General features: G+C 42.2%; 1 protein-coding gene across 1 annotated transcript; it reads left to right on the forward strand.

Moving 5' to 3' along the window:
- The first annotated feature begins 2,713 nt into the window (after positions 1-2,713).
- Positions 2,714-7,926, forward strand: foxg1a (forkhead box G1a). Its single transcript, XM_078089179.1, has 2 exons — positions 2,714-4,722; positions 4,817-7,926. Exon 1 carries the CDS (start codon positions 3,122-3,124, stop codon positions 4,478-4,480), a length of 1,359 nt encoding a protein of 452 aa, XP_077945305.1. The 5' UTR covers positions 2,714-3,121; the 3' UTR covers positions 4,481-4,722; positions 4,817-7,926.
- The last annotated feature ends 6,904 nt before the right edge of the window (positions 7,927-14,830 follow it).

Below are 14,830 nucleotides of genomic sequence, written 5' to 3' on the forward strand. Positions count from 1 at the left end.
AGACCCCAGAATCCTTACAAGACCACAAAGCAAAAAGAACCACAGGAGCCTCCTCAGAAGAACACCGTCAACCTTTGAATCCCCTCAAGAACCTCAGTTACCCAAAGAACCCTTGGAGCACACCTGGCCAAACATGCCCCAGATACCCCTTCCAGAACCTATGGCCCCCTTAAGTGCTCTGTTACACATCTGGGTGAAACATCTGGATCGACAGAGATGAAAACTCTTTTATCCTGAAAATGTGAAAACAGAAGGAACCTGTTTCTGCTGGCGGTCGGGACGGAGGTCTGCTGGTGCAGATGTTGTGATTTTGATTTTGTGTGGAGGTTTGTTTTTAAACCTGTTTTTAAATCTTCAGTTGAGTTGGGCTCTTATGACGTCACCGTTGTTGTGTTTATGGAGTGAAGGAAAGGGGGAGGAGTCTGGTTTGTGTGAGAGGAGAAGAAGAAGAAGTGTTAAATCCTGACAAAGATCTGACGTTTCACCGTTTACGACTTCATCTCCATGTTTATATTTCAGAAGGACCAACAGGAGCTTCTTCTTCTTCTGTCGCTGATCCACCTGCTGCTCCAAAGCTTCTCACCGGAAACACGTTGAGGTCCACAAAGAGTTGATAACACGCACACACACACACACACACACACACACACACACACACACACACACACACACACACACACACACACACACACACACACACACACGGCTGACCGTCCAAACTGCTCAAATCTTCAGTTTAAAAAAAATGAATTTATAAAAAAGGCAAAACTAAACTACCCCATCAAAATAAAAGCACGGTGGATATAAACACACAATAGATTCGAGGCGCTTTTTTACGGAGGAAAACTCCACGCGAGGTCGAAATATTTGTCCTTATCAATATGTGCTGATTATTGTCTTAATTATCGTCCCCGCGTCCACTGTTGAACTTTAAGATGAAAGTGCGTCCGACCGAAAGCTCCGGAAACAACTTGAATTGACTTGATATTGATTATAAATGAATGTTACTATAATAAACTCCGATAAGTCCCTTTTAAATGAGCACTAGAGCTCTGCGTCATGCATGTGAACATATTTAACTAAATCTAAAATATCAGAAAAACAAAACGGAGAAAAACATTAAAGGAAAAAAAACTGGGAAACAAAAACTATTCAAACATTTAAACCAACAAATTCCGCTTTAAAATAAATGAACATAACTGAATCCCGTCTAAATGTAGACGTGTTGTCCGCCTCATTCATATGTGTATTTCATATTTCATGAATAAATACACATACGTACATACATGTATACATGTATTTAGTTATACCAGGTATTTATGTATGATTGTATGTTTGTTCACGGGAGAAAAATCTGTACACGTAAATACTACGTTTGTACATGAAGACTCGTTTAATTAAACTGCCTCACGTGTATTGTATTGTATATGTACGAGTATTTCAGGTGGCAGACTGTAATATTTTACTACATTACCCAAACTCGGCAGTACAACAGTAGTTGTACTTGTACACATTGTATCATTGATAAAGCAGCTTCTAACAGTATTACTAACAGAGAATGAATATTAAACCTCGTGTTTTATAATGCAAAATATGAGACTCATTTTAGGGAGAAACATTTTATTTAACTACAGTCACGTGTTTTCGGCCCTCGTGATCACGTGGTAAAATTATATTTCACGTACTCATACTGTTAGTAGCAGATAATGATAATATGCCACTGATAACATAGAGGAAAATGCTGTAGTTTATAGTAATACTACGACTGTGGTGTACTAGTACTATGTGGTGCACTATGTAGCCGCAGTACTATTAGTAGGATGTTAATATTATTAGACGCGTTGGTGATACTGAAACTCCAATAACCCAGAAGACGTTTTTATTAAAATATTTCACATTTCATTTATTTACTGTGTTAAAACTAAACCGATAAAACCAAATAAAATGATGAGTTGTGAATCAGCCTTTTAGAATGAACGTGTGCGTATAAACGCGAATAAAACACAACTTGGTGTCGGGAGTAGTACTGGTGTACTTGTACTCGTAGTGGTGGTAGTACCATAGTAGTACTAGCGACGCAGTGATGTTATTTTAAATATACACACATCACGTAAAAATGTGTCAAAATCTTTGTCCGAAACAGAAAAGGTAAATAAATCCCGCGGTTATGGATCATGTTCAATGCGTCTTATTTCATAAATAGTAATGCGAGTAAATAACAGCAGCGCCGCGCGGCCTCCCGTCGCCTCGCGCGGTTCACCGGGAGGAACCGGCGGCTCCGGTGCGTCCTGACCGCGTCCCCCCCCCCGCCCCCCCGTGTCAACAGCTCGGAACACGTCGAAGGGGAAACATTTGAATCGGAGGAGGTAAATATGAGCAGCGGCGGGGATTCGGGTGCGCGGCGGGCCGACGGGGGGGGCGGGGTGTTTATAGGGGTGAGTTTGTTTTCCACGCTGCAAAAAGTCTCCGCGTTGTGAAATCAGTGTCCGCAGGAAGCGATGGTGTCAAATAAATAGGCAATGTGTATTTTAATCACCGCTGTATTTGTAGAACATGTTGTAGTTTTTGTCCAAAATGAGACAGAAATGTGAGCCGGACTTTTAAAACGAGGAGGAAACAAAACGTTCGGTGGAAACTGAAGAAAAATGATGATTGATTTGGATCAAATGCTTATTTTCGTGGACGCGATGAGACAGTAAAAAAACGCCTCGCGTCGGACACTTTTTGCAGCGTGCTGAAATGTGCGCGTTTCCCCGCGCGCGCCGATTGGCTGAGCGCGCGGACGACGCCTTAATATTTAATTCTAATGTCCCCCTGGTTGGCTGAGGACGGGAAAGGTCCAACCAATGTTTTTGACTCGCTTTAGTGGCTGCGGCTCCCTAATTAATTGCAGCTATCTGTCTCCTATCGATGTGTGTGTACAAGTGTGTTGTGTGCGCGCGCGTGTGTTTCCTCCCTTTCTCCCCAAAGCGAACATGAAATAGTTTGTTGGGCTACTTTCCTTCTTCCCGTCGTCCCCCCTTCCTTCCTCCCCGTCCGGGTTCGCGGCGCGGAGCGGACAGATTGAAGCCCAGCTGTGCGTCGCTCGCGCTCGCTGCACATTCCCGCGCGTCGCCCGGTGATGTTGGATATGGGGGAGCGCAAAGAGGCCAAAATGATCCCCAAATCCTCCTTCAGCATAAACAGTTTGGTGCCGGAGGCCGTGCAAAGCGACAACAACAACCACCAGAGCCAGCTGCACCACCACAGCCCGCAGCAGAACCACCACCAGAACCACCAACAACACCACCACCACCACCACCACCACCTCCTGCTGCACCGGCCCGGCGGCGCGGACGACGCCGAGCAGAAGCCGCCGGCCGCGGCCGCCGCGCCGCAGGACGCCAAAGCGGACCCTAAAATTGACGCGTCGAGCCAGGAGGGCTGCCCGGAGGAGAAGGAGAAGCCGGAGGAGAAGAAGGAGGGGAAGGACGCGGACGGAGGAGCCGGAGGGAAGGACGCGGAGAAGAAGAGCGGCAAGTACGAAAAGCCGCCCTTCAGCTACAACGCGCTGATCATGATGGCGATCCGGCAGAGCCCGGAGAAGAGGCTCACCCTGAACGGCATCTACGAGTTCATCATGAAGAACTTCCCGTACTACCGGGAGAACAAGCAGGGCTGGCAGAACTCCATCCGGCACAACCTCAGCCTGAACAAGTGCTTCGTCAAGGTGCCGCGGCACTACGACGACCCGGGCAAAGGGAACTACTGGATGCTGGACCCGAGCAGCGACGACGTCTTCATCGGCGGCACCACCGGGAAGCTCCGGCGGCGCTCCACCACGTCCCGGGCCAAGCTGGCCTTCAAGCGGGGCGCCCGGCTGACCTCCGGGCTGACCTTCATGGACCGCGCCGGCTCGCTGTACTGGCCCATGTCCCCCTTCCTGTCCCTGCACCACCCGCGGGCCGGCGGCGCCCTGGGCTACAACGGGACGTCGTCGGGCTACCCGGGCCACCCCATGTCCTACAGCACCATGCTGACGCAGAACATGAGCAACAGCCACCCGCCGTTCCCGTCCTCCAACGGGCTCAGCATGGACCGGCTGGTCGGCGGGGATCTCCCCTACGCGACGCACCACCTGACGGCGGCGGCGCTGGCGGCCTCGGCGGTGCCCTGCGGCCTCTCCGTGCCTTGCTCCGGGGCCACGTACTCCCTCAACCCGTGCTCCGTCAACCTGCTGTCGGGGCAGACCAGTTACTTTTTCCCCCACGTCCCGCACCCGTCCATGACCGCGCAATCCGGCGGCGGCTCCTTGCAGGCCGCCCGGGCTTCGGCCTCCAATTCCCCGCAGGCTCCGTCCTCCTCCTCGCTGCAGTGTGACTCTCTGAGGCCGAGCCTGTCCGGCTCTCTGCCGGCCTTCTCCTCGGGACTTTCCGGGGGCTTGTCTGACTATTTTACGCATCAAAACCAGGGTTCGACCTCCAACCCGCTTATACACTAACACCCCGAGGCCCCTGCCCCCCCCCGCCTCACCCCGCCTCACCCCGCCTCACCCCTCCGCCCCCCGAAGGAGTGAGAACCGAGCTGTACGCTGGAACATTTTACACTGGACATTTACGTTGTGTAAAGAAAAGAAAAAGAACAATTATTATAAACTATAGAAAAAAAAGAGGAGAGACTTGAACTGCAAAACAAAAAAAGAGCAGCAGAGAAACTGACAGAAAGCCGCGCTGAAGTTTCCAGGTATTTTTTAATATTATTCTGATGATGCCGCTCTCTGCTTCTTCTGACTTTGTGTGTAAATAATGTCTGTTTTCTATGTCCGGTCTGTCTGTAGAAACTGTCCGTCAGCGACGTGCAATGTGACCGGAACCCGAGAGGCGGATGTTGTTCTGTTGTTGTTGTTGTTGTTGTTGTTGTTGTCGTCGGAGGAGGCGTTGCTCTCGATAGAATGTGTATTTAAAATAGTTTCATATAATTCCGAAGTTAAACCAGGTTCTGACGGTGACGTCTGTCCGCGTGGCCGCAGTATTATCAGGTCGCGCGCGCGCGCGCGGCGGGGAGGATTTATCTTTTTATTTCTATTTGAAATCAAATTCAAACACGTTAATTCAGCAGTAAAACGCGCGCGCGCGTTATTTCCTTTTCTTTAACGCGGCTCGCGCCGTTGAAGCCGCGAGGCCGCTTCCTCCGTTCGGCCCGCGCGCTTCTCTCAGACCAAAGAACCGGTTCGCGCGGCGGCTCCTGCCGGTACCGGAGGACCGGAGGCCTCGCGGGCTCGTTTCGGTTAAAGGCACCGGAGCCTCTCGCGCTCGGCCCCCCGCGGTGCGTGCGCGTGACCCCCCCTCCCTCCCCTCTCGTGCTCACGTTGAGTCCAACGGACACGAGGCGGATTCAGACGGGATCCTGGTTCCGGATCAGACCGTCCCGGTTCGGCGGGTTATTCCGCCCTGTGCCAGCGGACCCTCGCGCCTCCTCCTCCTCTTCTCCTTCTGCTCTTTTATTTGTTTCTTTGATTAGTAAAAGAGAGAGAAAATGTCTATTTGTAATTTGAATTTGTTTCCTTCTCTTCCATAAAGAGGAAAAACAATGTAAAGAAGCCTCGTTATCTAATTAATAATACTTGGAATGATTGTCCTTTCATTGTCGTCTCTAAAAACAATTTTTCATGGTTGTGATACTATTGTGGTCTTATTCTTATTCCCGTGTTTGTCGCTTACAGAAGTTAAAAAGATAAAAAAATGTTTTAATCATAAAAAAATGAAAAATAAAAGATAGGTTACATTCATAACTAACGAAAATCCTTTTGTCTTTTTATTTATGCTCCGTGTTGTCACTGTTTTTACACCAGGTACTCGAACGCAACACTTAGTTATTCTTCGAATAATTATTTCAAAGTCACATTTTGGGTTTGTTGACGCGGTTCTGCAGCTGTTGGGTTTCTCCTCTGTGTGTGTTTGTGCTGGTTTGCGTGTTGTTGTTTACGCCGCAGCAGCTCGCGCGTGGAGCTTTTTCCACGCAGCAACATTTACGCGTTTTGGTTGGAAACCAAAAACAAGTTTTAGAACCGGGGGCCGCGGCCCGCGGGCCCGCGCGCACCGTGGCGCCACGTTTCACTGCAGACGCGTTCAGGTGCTTTTGTTCATTTTTAATATCTGAAGTTCTGTAAACAGATGCATAACGCGTCGGGGTCACGTGGTCTGTCCTGCGGATGAAATGACATTTAACCTTGTTGGTTCTTCTTCTGCTCCTCTAAATGCTGCTGCTGTGGTTCCCCCGCAGAGGACACGGATCAGCTGTCTGCTTTCTGTTTGATTGCATCTGCTTTGAAATGAAACTTCGATATTTTTGGTGTTTTGTCCCGTTCTCCATATTTAAATCTGATCTTCTTGCTCTACTTTGTTTTTACGGATAAAATCAGGTCTGATTTCATATTTCACTTCCTCAGAATTGAAGCACTTACTTTAGATTCTTTACATAAAACTGTCTTCCTGTGTTTAAAGGTCGTTGCAATATTTTTCACACGTTAAAACTAAACAATCAGGGGCCATGAAACGTTCACGCGCGCTCTCTGCAGCCTCCGTGCGCACCTGCGCGTCAGGTGAAATCACTAAACACTCCATCCGGGTACTTTACACTCGTTCCTTTCATTCTGTTTCATTTATTGAAGACGTGTCATAATCATAAACCCATTTGTTAGAACCGCGCGCTGCTTGTTTAGGGATGAAGGTGATGACGTCATCGTCGGTGCATCCGACGCTGTCGTGTGAAATATTTTCCGCTTTCAAGTTTAATTTTCTCTCGTTGTTCTTTCAATCAAACCCCGTAATTCACGAGCACGTGCGCGCGCCCTGTCGCCGGTGACGTTCACGTGAGCATTTGATTGTTTTTCGTTTTGTCTCGTGTGGTTCTGATGAAGGACGTTTGAGGTATTTGTGAATCCACTGCTGTCAGTCTGCGGGTCAAAGGTCAAACCGGCTGCTAACAAACTCACATTCCTATTGCACTGATGTATTTTATTATTTATTTATTCTCTTTTGAAAGAAACTAGCAAGAAGATGCAAAAAAGCTTCTTTCTTACACAAAACATCCCGAGATGTTTAAACTTTAATTTTGTATTTAAATGAAGTTATAAATACAAGAACAAAGGCTGTTCGAGGTTAAAGGTCAGACAGCGTAACCCGGCAGATATTTTTGTTTAACTACTATAACCATGATAAAATAATAATAATAACAACACTATAATATTAACACTATTACTACAAATAATGATGAGTTTTTAATGTTTGTTCCTTTGATCAATGATCTCTCAGCGAGGAGCAGGTGACGTCACGTTCTTCATGCCGTCGTTAAGAGTTTAAGGGTTTTTTCCTAACATCTGGGTTCATCAGCAGCTGGGTGCCATCAAACAGGAAGTCAGCAGATACTTTTATTTTGCCAACACAAAGATACTTTAGTTATTTTAGTACCAAGTTTTTCCCGTCAGGATCTAATTTCTCCAAACAAAACTTAAATAATATAAAACATGAAATCTCTCTCTCTCTCTGTATATTCATTTTTTATACTATCTATTTTTGCGCAAACATGAAAAAAACGTGACAATAATAGAAATAATTTGTTACTTTCAGCTAAACTAAAGGATTATTTTCAATATTAATGAATCTGCTGGTTATTTTCTAGATTGATCACCAAATTAGTGGATAATGTCAAGTTATCCTATTGGATAATAAAAAATAGCAGGACTTTATTTTATTTAGGAGACTAAAAACATTTGAGTTATTAATCAATAAATCAACGTCATCGACTTCCGGTCTGAAGACATCGTTTCATTCAGAAAAAGGTCTGACTAAAAGACTAAAACAAATATTCAGATTATTTTGAAATCACATTTTTAAACATATTTCTAAACACTAAATAAAAAAATAAATAAGCACTAAAACAAAAAAAGCCCCAAATATTATTAAATGATTATTATTAATTGAATTATTATTAATTATTTTTTTGGCATCAAACTTCACATTTTGCGATTTTCCTGAAAAATGTTCAGTGTTAAGTTTTGTTAGAAATATTCAATATTTAACATTTTGTAGCTGCAAATATGCAAAAAGCAAGTTAAATGTTTTTACATAATATCAAACAATGAAATACTTTAAATGATTCAGGTCCATTGTCTGCTATTAAAATAAATATACATGTCAATTTAAAAACGTATTTCTGTATTTAAAACAAACACACAATTGTTTTAAAGTATCAGAGTTTGAAACTTAAATTGTGTTTTCAGATTCCATCAATTATCAACATCAACAAACACAAAACTGTTAAAACTCTAAAAGTTAATAATTTCATGATGATCTACTAAAATAATAAAAAATAATAATAGAAAACTAAGAATCTTTAATTGCAAACTATGGAATGTGTTTATCTAAATATCTGTTCATCAATCCGGTTTTCCTCTAAATCGAATTCTAAAAAATTATTTTCTTAACAAACAAACAAATTTGTTAACAGAAACTGAGTAAATATTTTGATATCAGAAACCCAGAAAACCGGATTTTAGTGGAGGTGTTTAATCCAACTCTAGTTTTTAAAGGCTCTTACAGGAGGAGAACCATTTACTTTTTGTATTTTGGCGCCAAGCTGTGAACGTAAAAGTCCTAAATTATGAACATCAGACGGTAGATCAGTGGTTTGGCTCCTATCAGCTGATCTCAGGTCTGTGGGCGGAGGTGTGCTGAGCTGCTCTGAGATCAGCTCAGAACAACAAAGACAGACTTTCAGCAGCAATTTGTTCATTTCCTAAAAAGAGGGCTGTGAGTTAAACGAGTCCAACTGTAACGCAAGAACGCCGCCCCCCCCGTTCCTCCTCCACCCCCACCCGTTCCTCCTCCACCCCCACCCTAACCCCCCAACAATGGAGCTGCCGGGGAACCCAATCTCTGTCGGCCTGATGCTATCTGTCCCATGTTAAATGGGGTGACCAGCAGTCAAAAGACAAAAGAAGCAACAGAAGGACACGGGGTGGAGGGGGGAGAAAGTGGGGTCGGGGGTAGTGGAGATATTCTTTCTTTCTTAAAACTGAATATATTTTTTTACGTTTGATTGTTAATACAGAAAAAGACGGACAAAAATGTGGGTTTCGCAGGAGAATGAAGAGTCATTGAGGTATGAAATGCTGGTTACGCTACGTTGTTACTTCACAATGTTGCTCTACAATATTACTTTGTTACGTTGTTACTTTATAATTTTACCGTGTTATGTTTTTACTTTACTATGTTACGTTGTTGCTTTATAATGTAAATTTACGATGATAAAAAGTTACTTTACAATGTTACACTGTTATTTTTAACAGTGTAATAGTGTGTTATACACGTTATTACGCTGTTATGTTGCGTAGTTGCGCTGTTACACTACGCTGAGCTCTTATGCTGTTACGTTGTTACGCGTCACATTGTTGTGGGTAAAATAATATAAAAAATGGGCAAAAATCTGTTTGACCGGGACGTTCACTCATCACTCATCATTAAGAAATAATCCAAAATGGGTCAAATGAAAATGATTAATTTAGGAAGTTTAGGTAATGTTACGTAACGTTACATAATACGTATAGTTTGGACTTTTTTGTCTGAAAGATGTGTGAAAGATTTACAAAATCAATTTCTTCCTTTTTCTGGATGAACTTTGAATCCGAACACAGAACAAATACTAAAGAAAAACGAAATCTGTTGTATTTTGACCTCAAATGTCTGAAATGTGTCATAAATGAAACGTGAAGAGAGGATGTGTGGATTTCTCTCCGCGGGTCAAACCGGCTCAAACTTCAGGGGAACCGAAGAGTCAAATCCTCGGGGTCAAAGGTCAGCTGGCTGAAGCCAGGCTGCTTTCTGGAACAGACGTTAATGCACAGAGAATGCGAGAGTGCGACTGTTGAGTCAACGTTTTGATAATCACGTCATAGTTTAAAGTAGAGCAGTTGGTCTTGATTTCTTTGAATAATTATTTTAATCAAATGTATATGTAAATTTGGAGAATAAGGAAAATGTCGTAGATGTCTGATTGAAAACCCCCAAATTACATTTATGGATAAAAACACTCAGAAACCAGTTTGTCAAAACAATGATTCTTCGATCATAGAAATGGTTTATTTACGTGTATTTACTTCCCACGTTGGGTGGGGGGGCTCGGACCCTCCAGACAGGCCTCGTGATCCATATGAAGAGTTTTACTGTTTGAGGTCATACAGAGCTCTTGGTGATCAATGATCAGCTCAAGGCACCACAGCCTCTGAGCAAGGCATCAGGAATCAGAGAGGAAAGTAGAAGGAACAAGATGAAGCAATTTAAAGATGTTGAAGTGACGATTTTTCTATTTTATGAGAAGAGAGGTCAAATTATCTTAAATTCAAACATTCATCATTGAGATTAAATATGTTTGAGATTAAATAAACAATAAGCAACACGTCAAATATGACGTTTTAATAATATACAAAGATAATTTGTATTCATTTTATTTATTGTGATTATTCCTACGTACGATTTGATTATTTAATCGAACACTGTTTTATACATTGAAATAATTGCAGATTAATGAATGTGTGTCTTTTTCAATGATGGCAAAAAAAAGATAAAATACAACATCAAAAAACCTAGAACATAACACTCAAACAGATATACTGAATACAACCATTAATTTATCCAATCTTTACAGTTGAATTATTATTACTAGACAGTTTTAATTAAAAATGTTTAGGAATTACGAAAGAAGATAGGAATATTTAGGAATACATCATTTTAATATATTTCTATCATATTTTTTATTCCTTAAATCTCACCAGCCTTTTTCTTTTTATTTGTTTTTATATTATTTATCCCACTCTTTTTTTATGACGCCACATTGCGTGCACTGTTTTGGTGTTTTATGGCATTTTTTTACCTTACGATGTGATGAAGTAAGAACCACGTGACCACGTGTTGATCAGAGACACCTGCGCTAATGGATGGGGAGGGGGTGAAGCACGTGGTGTCCTCCTAATTTAATTTGTATTTAAATCCCATCCCAGAGGCCTCAAAGGCTCCTCTTCTTTATCCGTTTTTTATTTTAGGATCAGAAGCTGAAGTGAAACGTCTCGCGCCGATCTGTGCGCCCGTTTCAGTTGGCGGATCAAAGCTCGTCTGTAAGAACTCAAATGAAATGACTTAGTTGTGACCACGGCGATGATAATGATGAGGATGAGGATGATGATAATGACTCACCTGCAGCTCGTATCTCCGGACCAACCGGAAGAAGCCGTCTCCTTATTGTATTAATGGATGTCATAAGAAAGCCTCAGAAAAACTACAAAACATATACAGTCCACCACCAAGTCCAATCATTTTTTACCCACATTTTTACAAACAGCTCCCATTTGAAATTGTATTAAAATACAGAATAAAATGAAAAGGTAAATATTAAAATATGACTCTTGTTGCTCCTGACCGTTACCTGGCAGTAATAATTTAAACAAAAGTAAAGAAATATGTTATTTATTTTCAACTGTCATTATTAAAAACATCAAATATTAAATGAAAACAAAAATAGAGTAGAAAATAGCATATTAAGTATATATTAATATCATTAAAAACTTGGTGTGTGTGTGATCAGCGTTCTGATTTTCATCACATCTGTTTTTCTTTGTTTCTGATAATGTTTGAGACTAGTTTTCATTTCTCTCTGTATTAGTTTTGAATATTTCAGATTGCACACATCCAATAATTATACAAATAATAATGTTATTACACAACTTTGTCTAATCAGAACTGATTAGATTAAACTCAGTTTGTAACTTATGATGTGATAGCTCTGTATAACTATAAATAACGAAGGAATCTAAACCTAATTGTCCTTCATCAACACTCAAGAACAAACACTGTATGTTATTGTGATTCAACTCCAACTCTGAGCACCAAATGTGAAAAATGTTATAGTGTAGCTGAAGTATGGTGTAGTATATGCATGGTGTAGTATAAGTATGGTGTAGTATATGCATGGTGTAGCTGAAGTATGGTGTAGTATATGCATGGTGTAGTATAAGTATGGTGTAGTATATGCATGGTGTAGTATAAGTATGGTGTAGTATATGCATGGTGTAGTATAAGTATGGTGTAGTATATGCATGGTGTAGTATAAGTATGGTGTAGTATATGCACGGTGTAGCTGAAGTATGGTGTAGCATAACCATGGTGTAGCTGAGGTATAGCGTACTATAAGCATGGTGTAGTATAAGCATGGTGTAGTATAAGTATAGTGTAGCGAAGGATGGTGTAGTATAAGCATGGTGTAGTTGAAGTATGGTGTAGTATAACCATGGTGTAGTATAAGCATGGTGTAGCTGAAGTATGGTGTAGTATATGCACGGTGTAGTATAAGTCTGGTGTAGTATAAGCATGGTGTAGTATAAGTATGGTGTAGTATAAGTATGGTGTAGTATAAGCATGGTGTAGTATAAGCATGGTGTAGTATAAGTATGGTGTAGTATAAGTATGGTGTAGTATAAGCATGGTGTAGTATAAGCACGGTGTAGTATAAGTCTGGTGTAGTATAAGCATGGTGTAGTATAAGTATGGTGTAGTATAAGTATGGTGTAGTATAAGCATGGTGTAGTATAAGTATGGTGTAGTATAAGTATGGTGTAGTATAAGCATGGTGTAGTATAAGTATGGTGTAGTATAAGTATGGTGTAGTATAAGTATGGTGTAGTATAAGTATGGTGTAGTATAAGCATGGTGTAGTATAAGTATGGTGTAGTATAAGTATGGTGTAGTATAAGTATGGTGTAGTATAAGTATGGTGTAGTATAAGCATGGTGTAGTATAAGTATGGTGTAGTATAAGTATGGTGTAGTATAAGCGTGGTGTAGTTGAAGTGTCGCTTTGCCAACAGTCTCCGGGTCCTGCAGGTTTGAGACCACCAGACTAAAAGCTGTGTGGATCAGGTTGCATTTTGGGAAGTGTAGTATCAAGTGTTCAATCCTTTTAACCTCACAGACGAGATTCACTAAAGTAAATCCAACTGACACACTGTACAAGTATATGAAACAAATACTCTTTTAGTACTTCTACAGCAGCACTCACTGTGACAGTATTCACCATTAAGTATGGTAAAAGTACAAATAACACAATAACAATACTCTGTTGCACGTTAACAATAATCTGTAACAGCACAAGTACTAATACCAGACCAACAATACTCCAAGTATGAATACCACACAAAGTGTCACTGGTCTCACCCGTATCACTGGTCTCAATGGTCTCACTGGTCTCACTGGTCTTCCATGGTCTCACTGGTCTCACTTGTATCACTGGTCTCGCTGGTCCCACTGGTCTCACCTGTATCACTGGTCTCAATGGTCTCACTGGTCTCACTGGTCTTCCATGGTCTCACTGGTCTCACTTGTATCACTTGTATCACTGGTCTCGCTGGTCCCACTGGTCTCACTTGTATCACTGACCTCAATGGTCTCACTGGTCTCACTGGTCTCACTTGTATCACTGGTCTCGCTGGTCCCACTGGTCTCACTTGTATCAATGGTCTCACTGGTCCCACTGGTCTCACTTGTATCACTGGCCTCAATGGTCTCACTGGTCTCGCTGGTCCCACTGGTCTCACTTGTATCACTGGTCTCGCTGGTCCCACTGGTCTCACTTGTATCACTGGCCTCAATGGTCTCACTGGTCTCGCTGGTCCCACTGGTCTCACTTGTATCACTGGCCTCAATGGTCTCACTGGTCTCGCTGGTCCCACTGGTCTTACACCAGTGAAGTCAGTGGTCAGTTAAACCCACGGCTGCCATGTGACCTCAGAGCGGACTCAAAGCCGATCGCAGGCCAAAGAGCGGGATAAAAATACCGAAAGAATAGTTAAGATTAGCGCGTGGAGAATGTGTGTGTGCATGTGTGTGAGTGTGTGTGTGTGCGTCTATTTGTCTCTCCCTCTGTGGGTGTGTGTGTGTGTGAGTCTCCATTATTCTCTTCGGCCTCGTCGGGCCGGCTGTCGATCAACGGCTATTAACATCGGGAATGTTGACCACTTTCTCTCCGCTTTAAACGGCTAATCTGGATTTGATTGGTCCAGATGAGGTTTGACCACAGGACGCTCACACACACATACCCACACACACAGACACGCACACACACACATACACGCACACACACACACACAGACACCGACACACACACACACACACAGCAGAAAGTTAGTTAACATTCTTTGTGTTTAAGGTAGATTCAAAATATTGTATAAAAGTAAATATATACATGTTTTAACTTATTTGATGAGGTATATATTGTACTCTTTATAGTACTTGCATTACTCAGAGGTAATGTATGCTCTTTGTTCCCCTCTACATCTCAGAGGTATATAAAGTACTTCATACTCTACTACCTTTACTTATCCGATGTCGCTTCTTCGTCCTCTTGCCACAGCTGAAGGTTTAAATGGATTTGAAGAGCAAGTTATGGAATTTGAAAATACATTTTTCAGTAGCTGAATGACTTATTGGTTTAATCCTCTAATATTACAGACAGTGAGTTTAATACTTGCCTGACAGTAACCGTACAGTATTTCCTAAAATACTACAACTTCACATTCCTGCAAATATCAAATGATCCGAGCTCCCCGGTACAATCTTTATTTGAAATATGAAACATTAAAATCAACCATCAACCAACATCACATCCAAGACCTTCATCGGCCCAGCAACTTCTGCTCAGCCGATGATGATGTATATTCATCCTTAAAGTTGCAGTATTACACTGTAGAAATATGTTTTGAGTGAAAGTCTGTCATAGTACTCTTACAGCCCATTATGCACCAAGAT

This window comes from Gasterosteus aculeatus, chromosome 15, assembly GCF_964276395.1.
Source record: "Gasterosteus aculeatus chromosome 15, fGasAcu3.hap1.1, whole genome shotgun sequence".
Lineage (NCBI taxonomy): Eukaryota > Metazoa > Chordata > Actinopteri > Perciformes > Gasterosteidae > Gasterosteus > Gasterosteus aculeatus.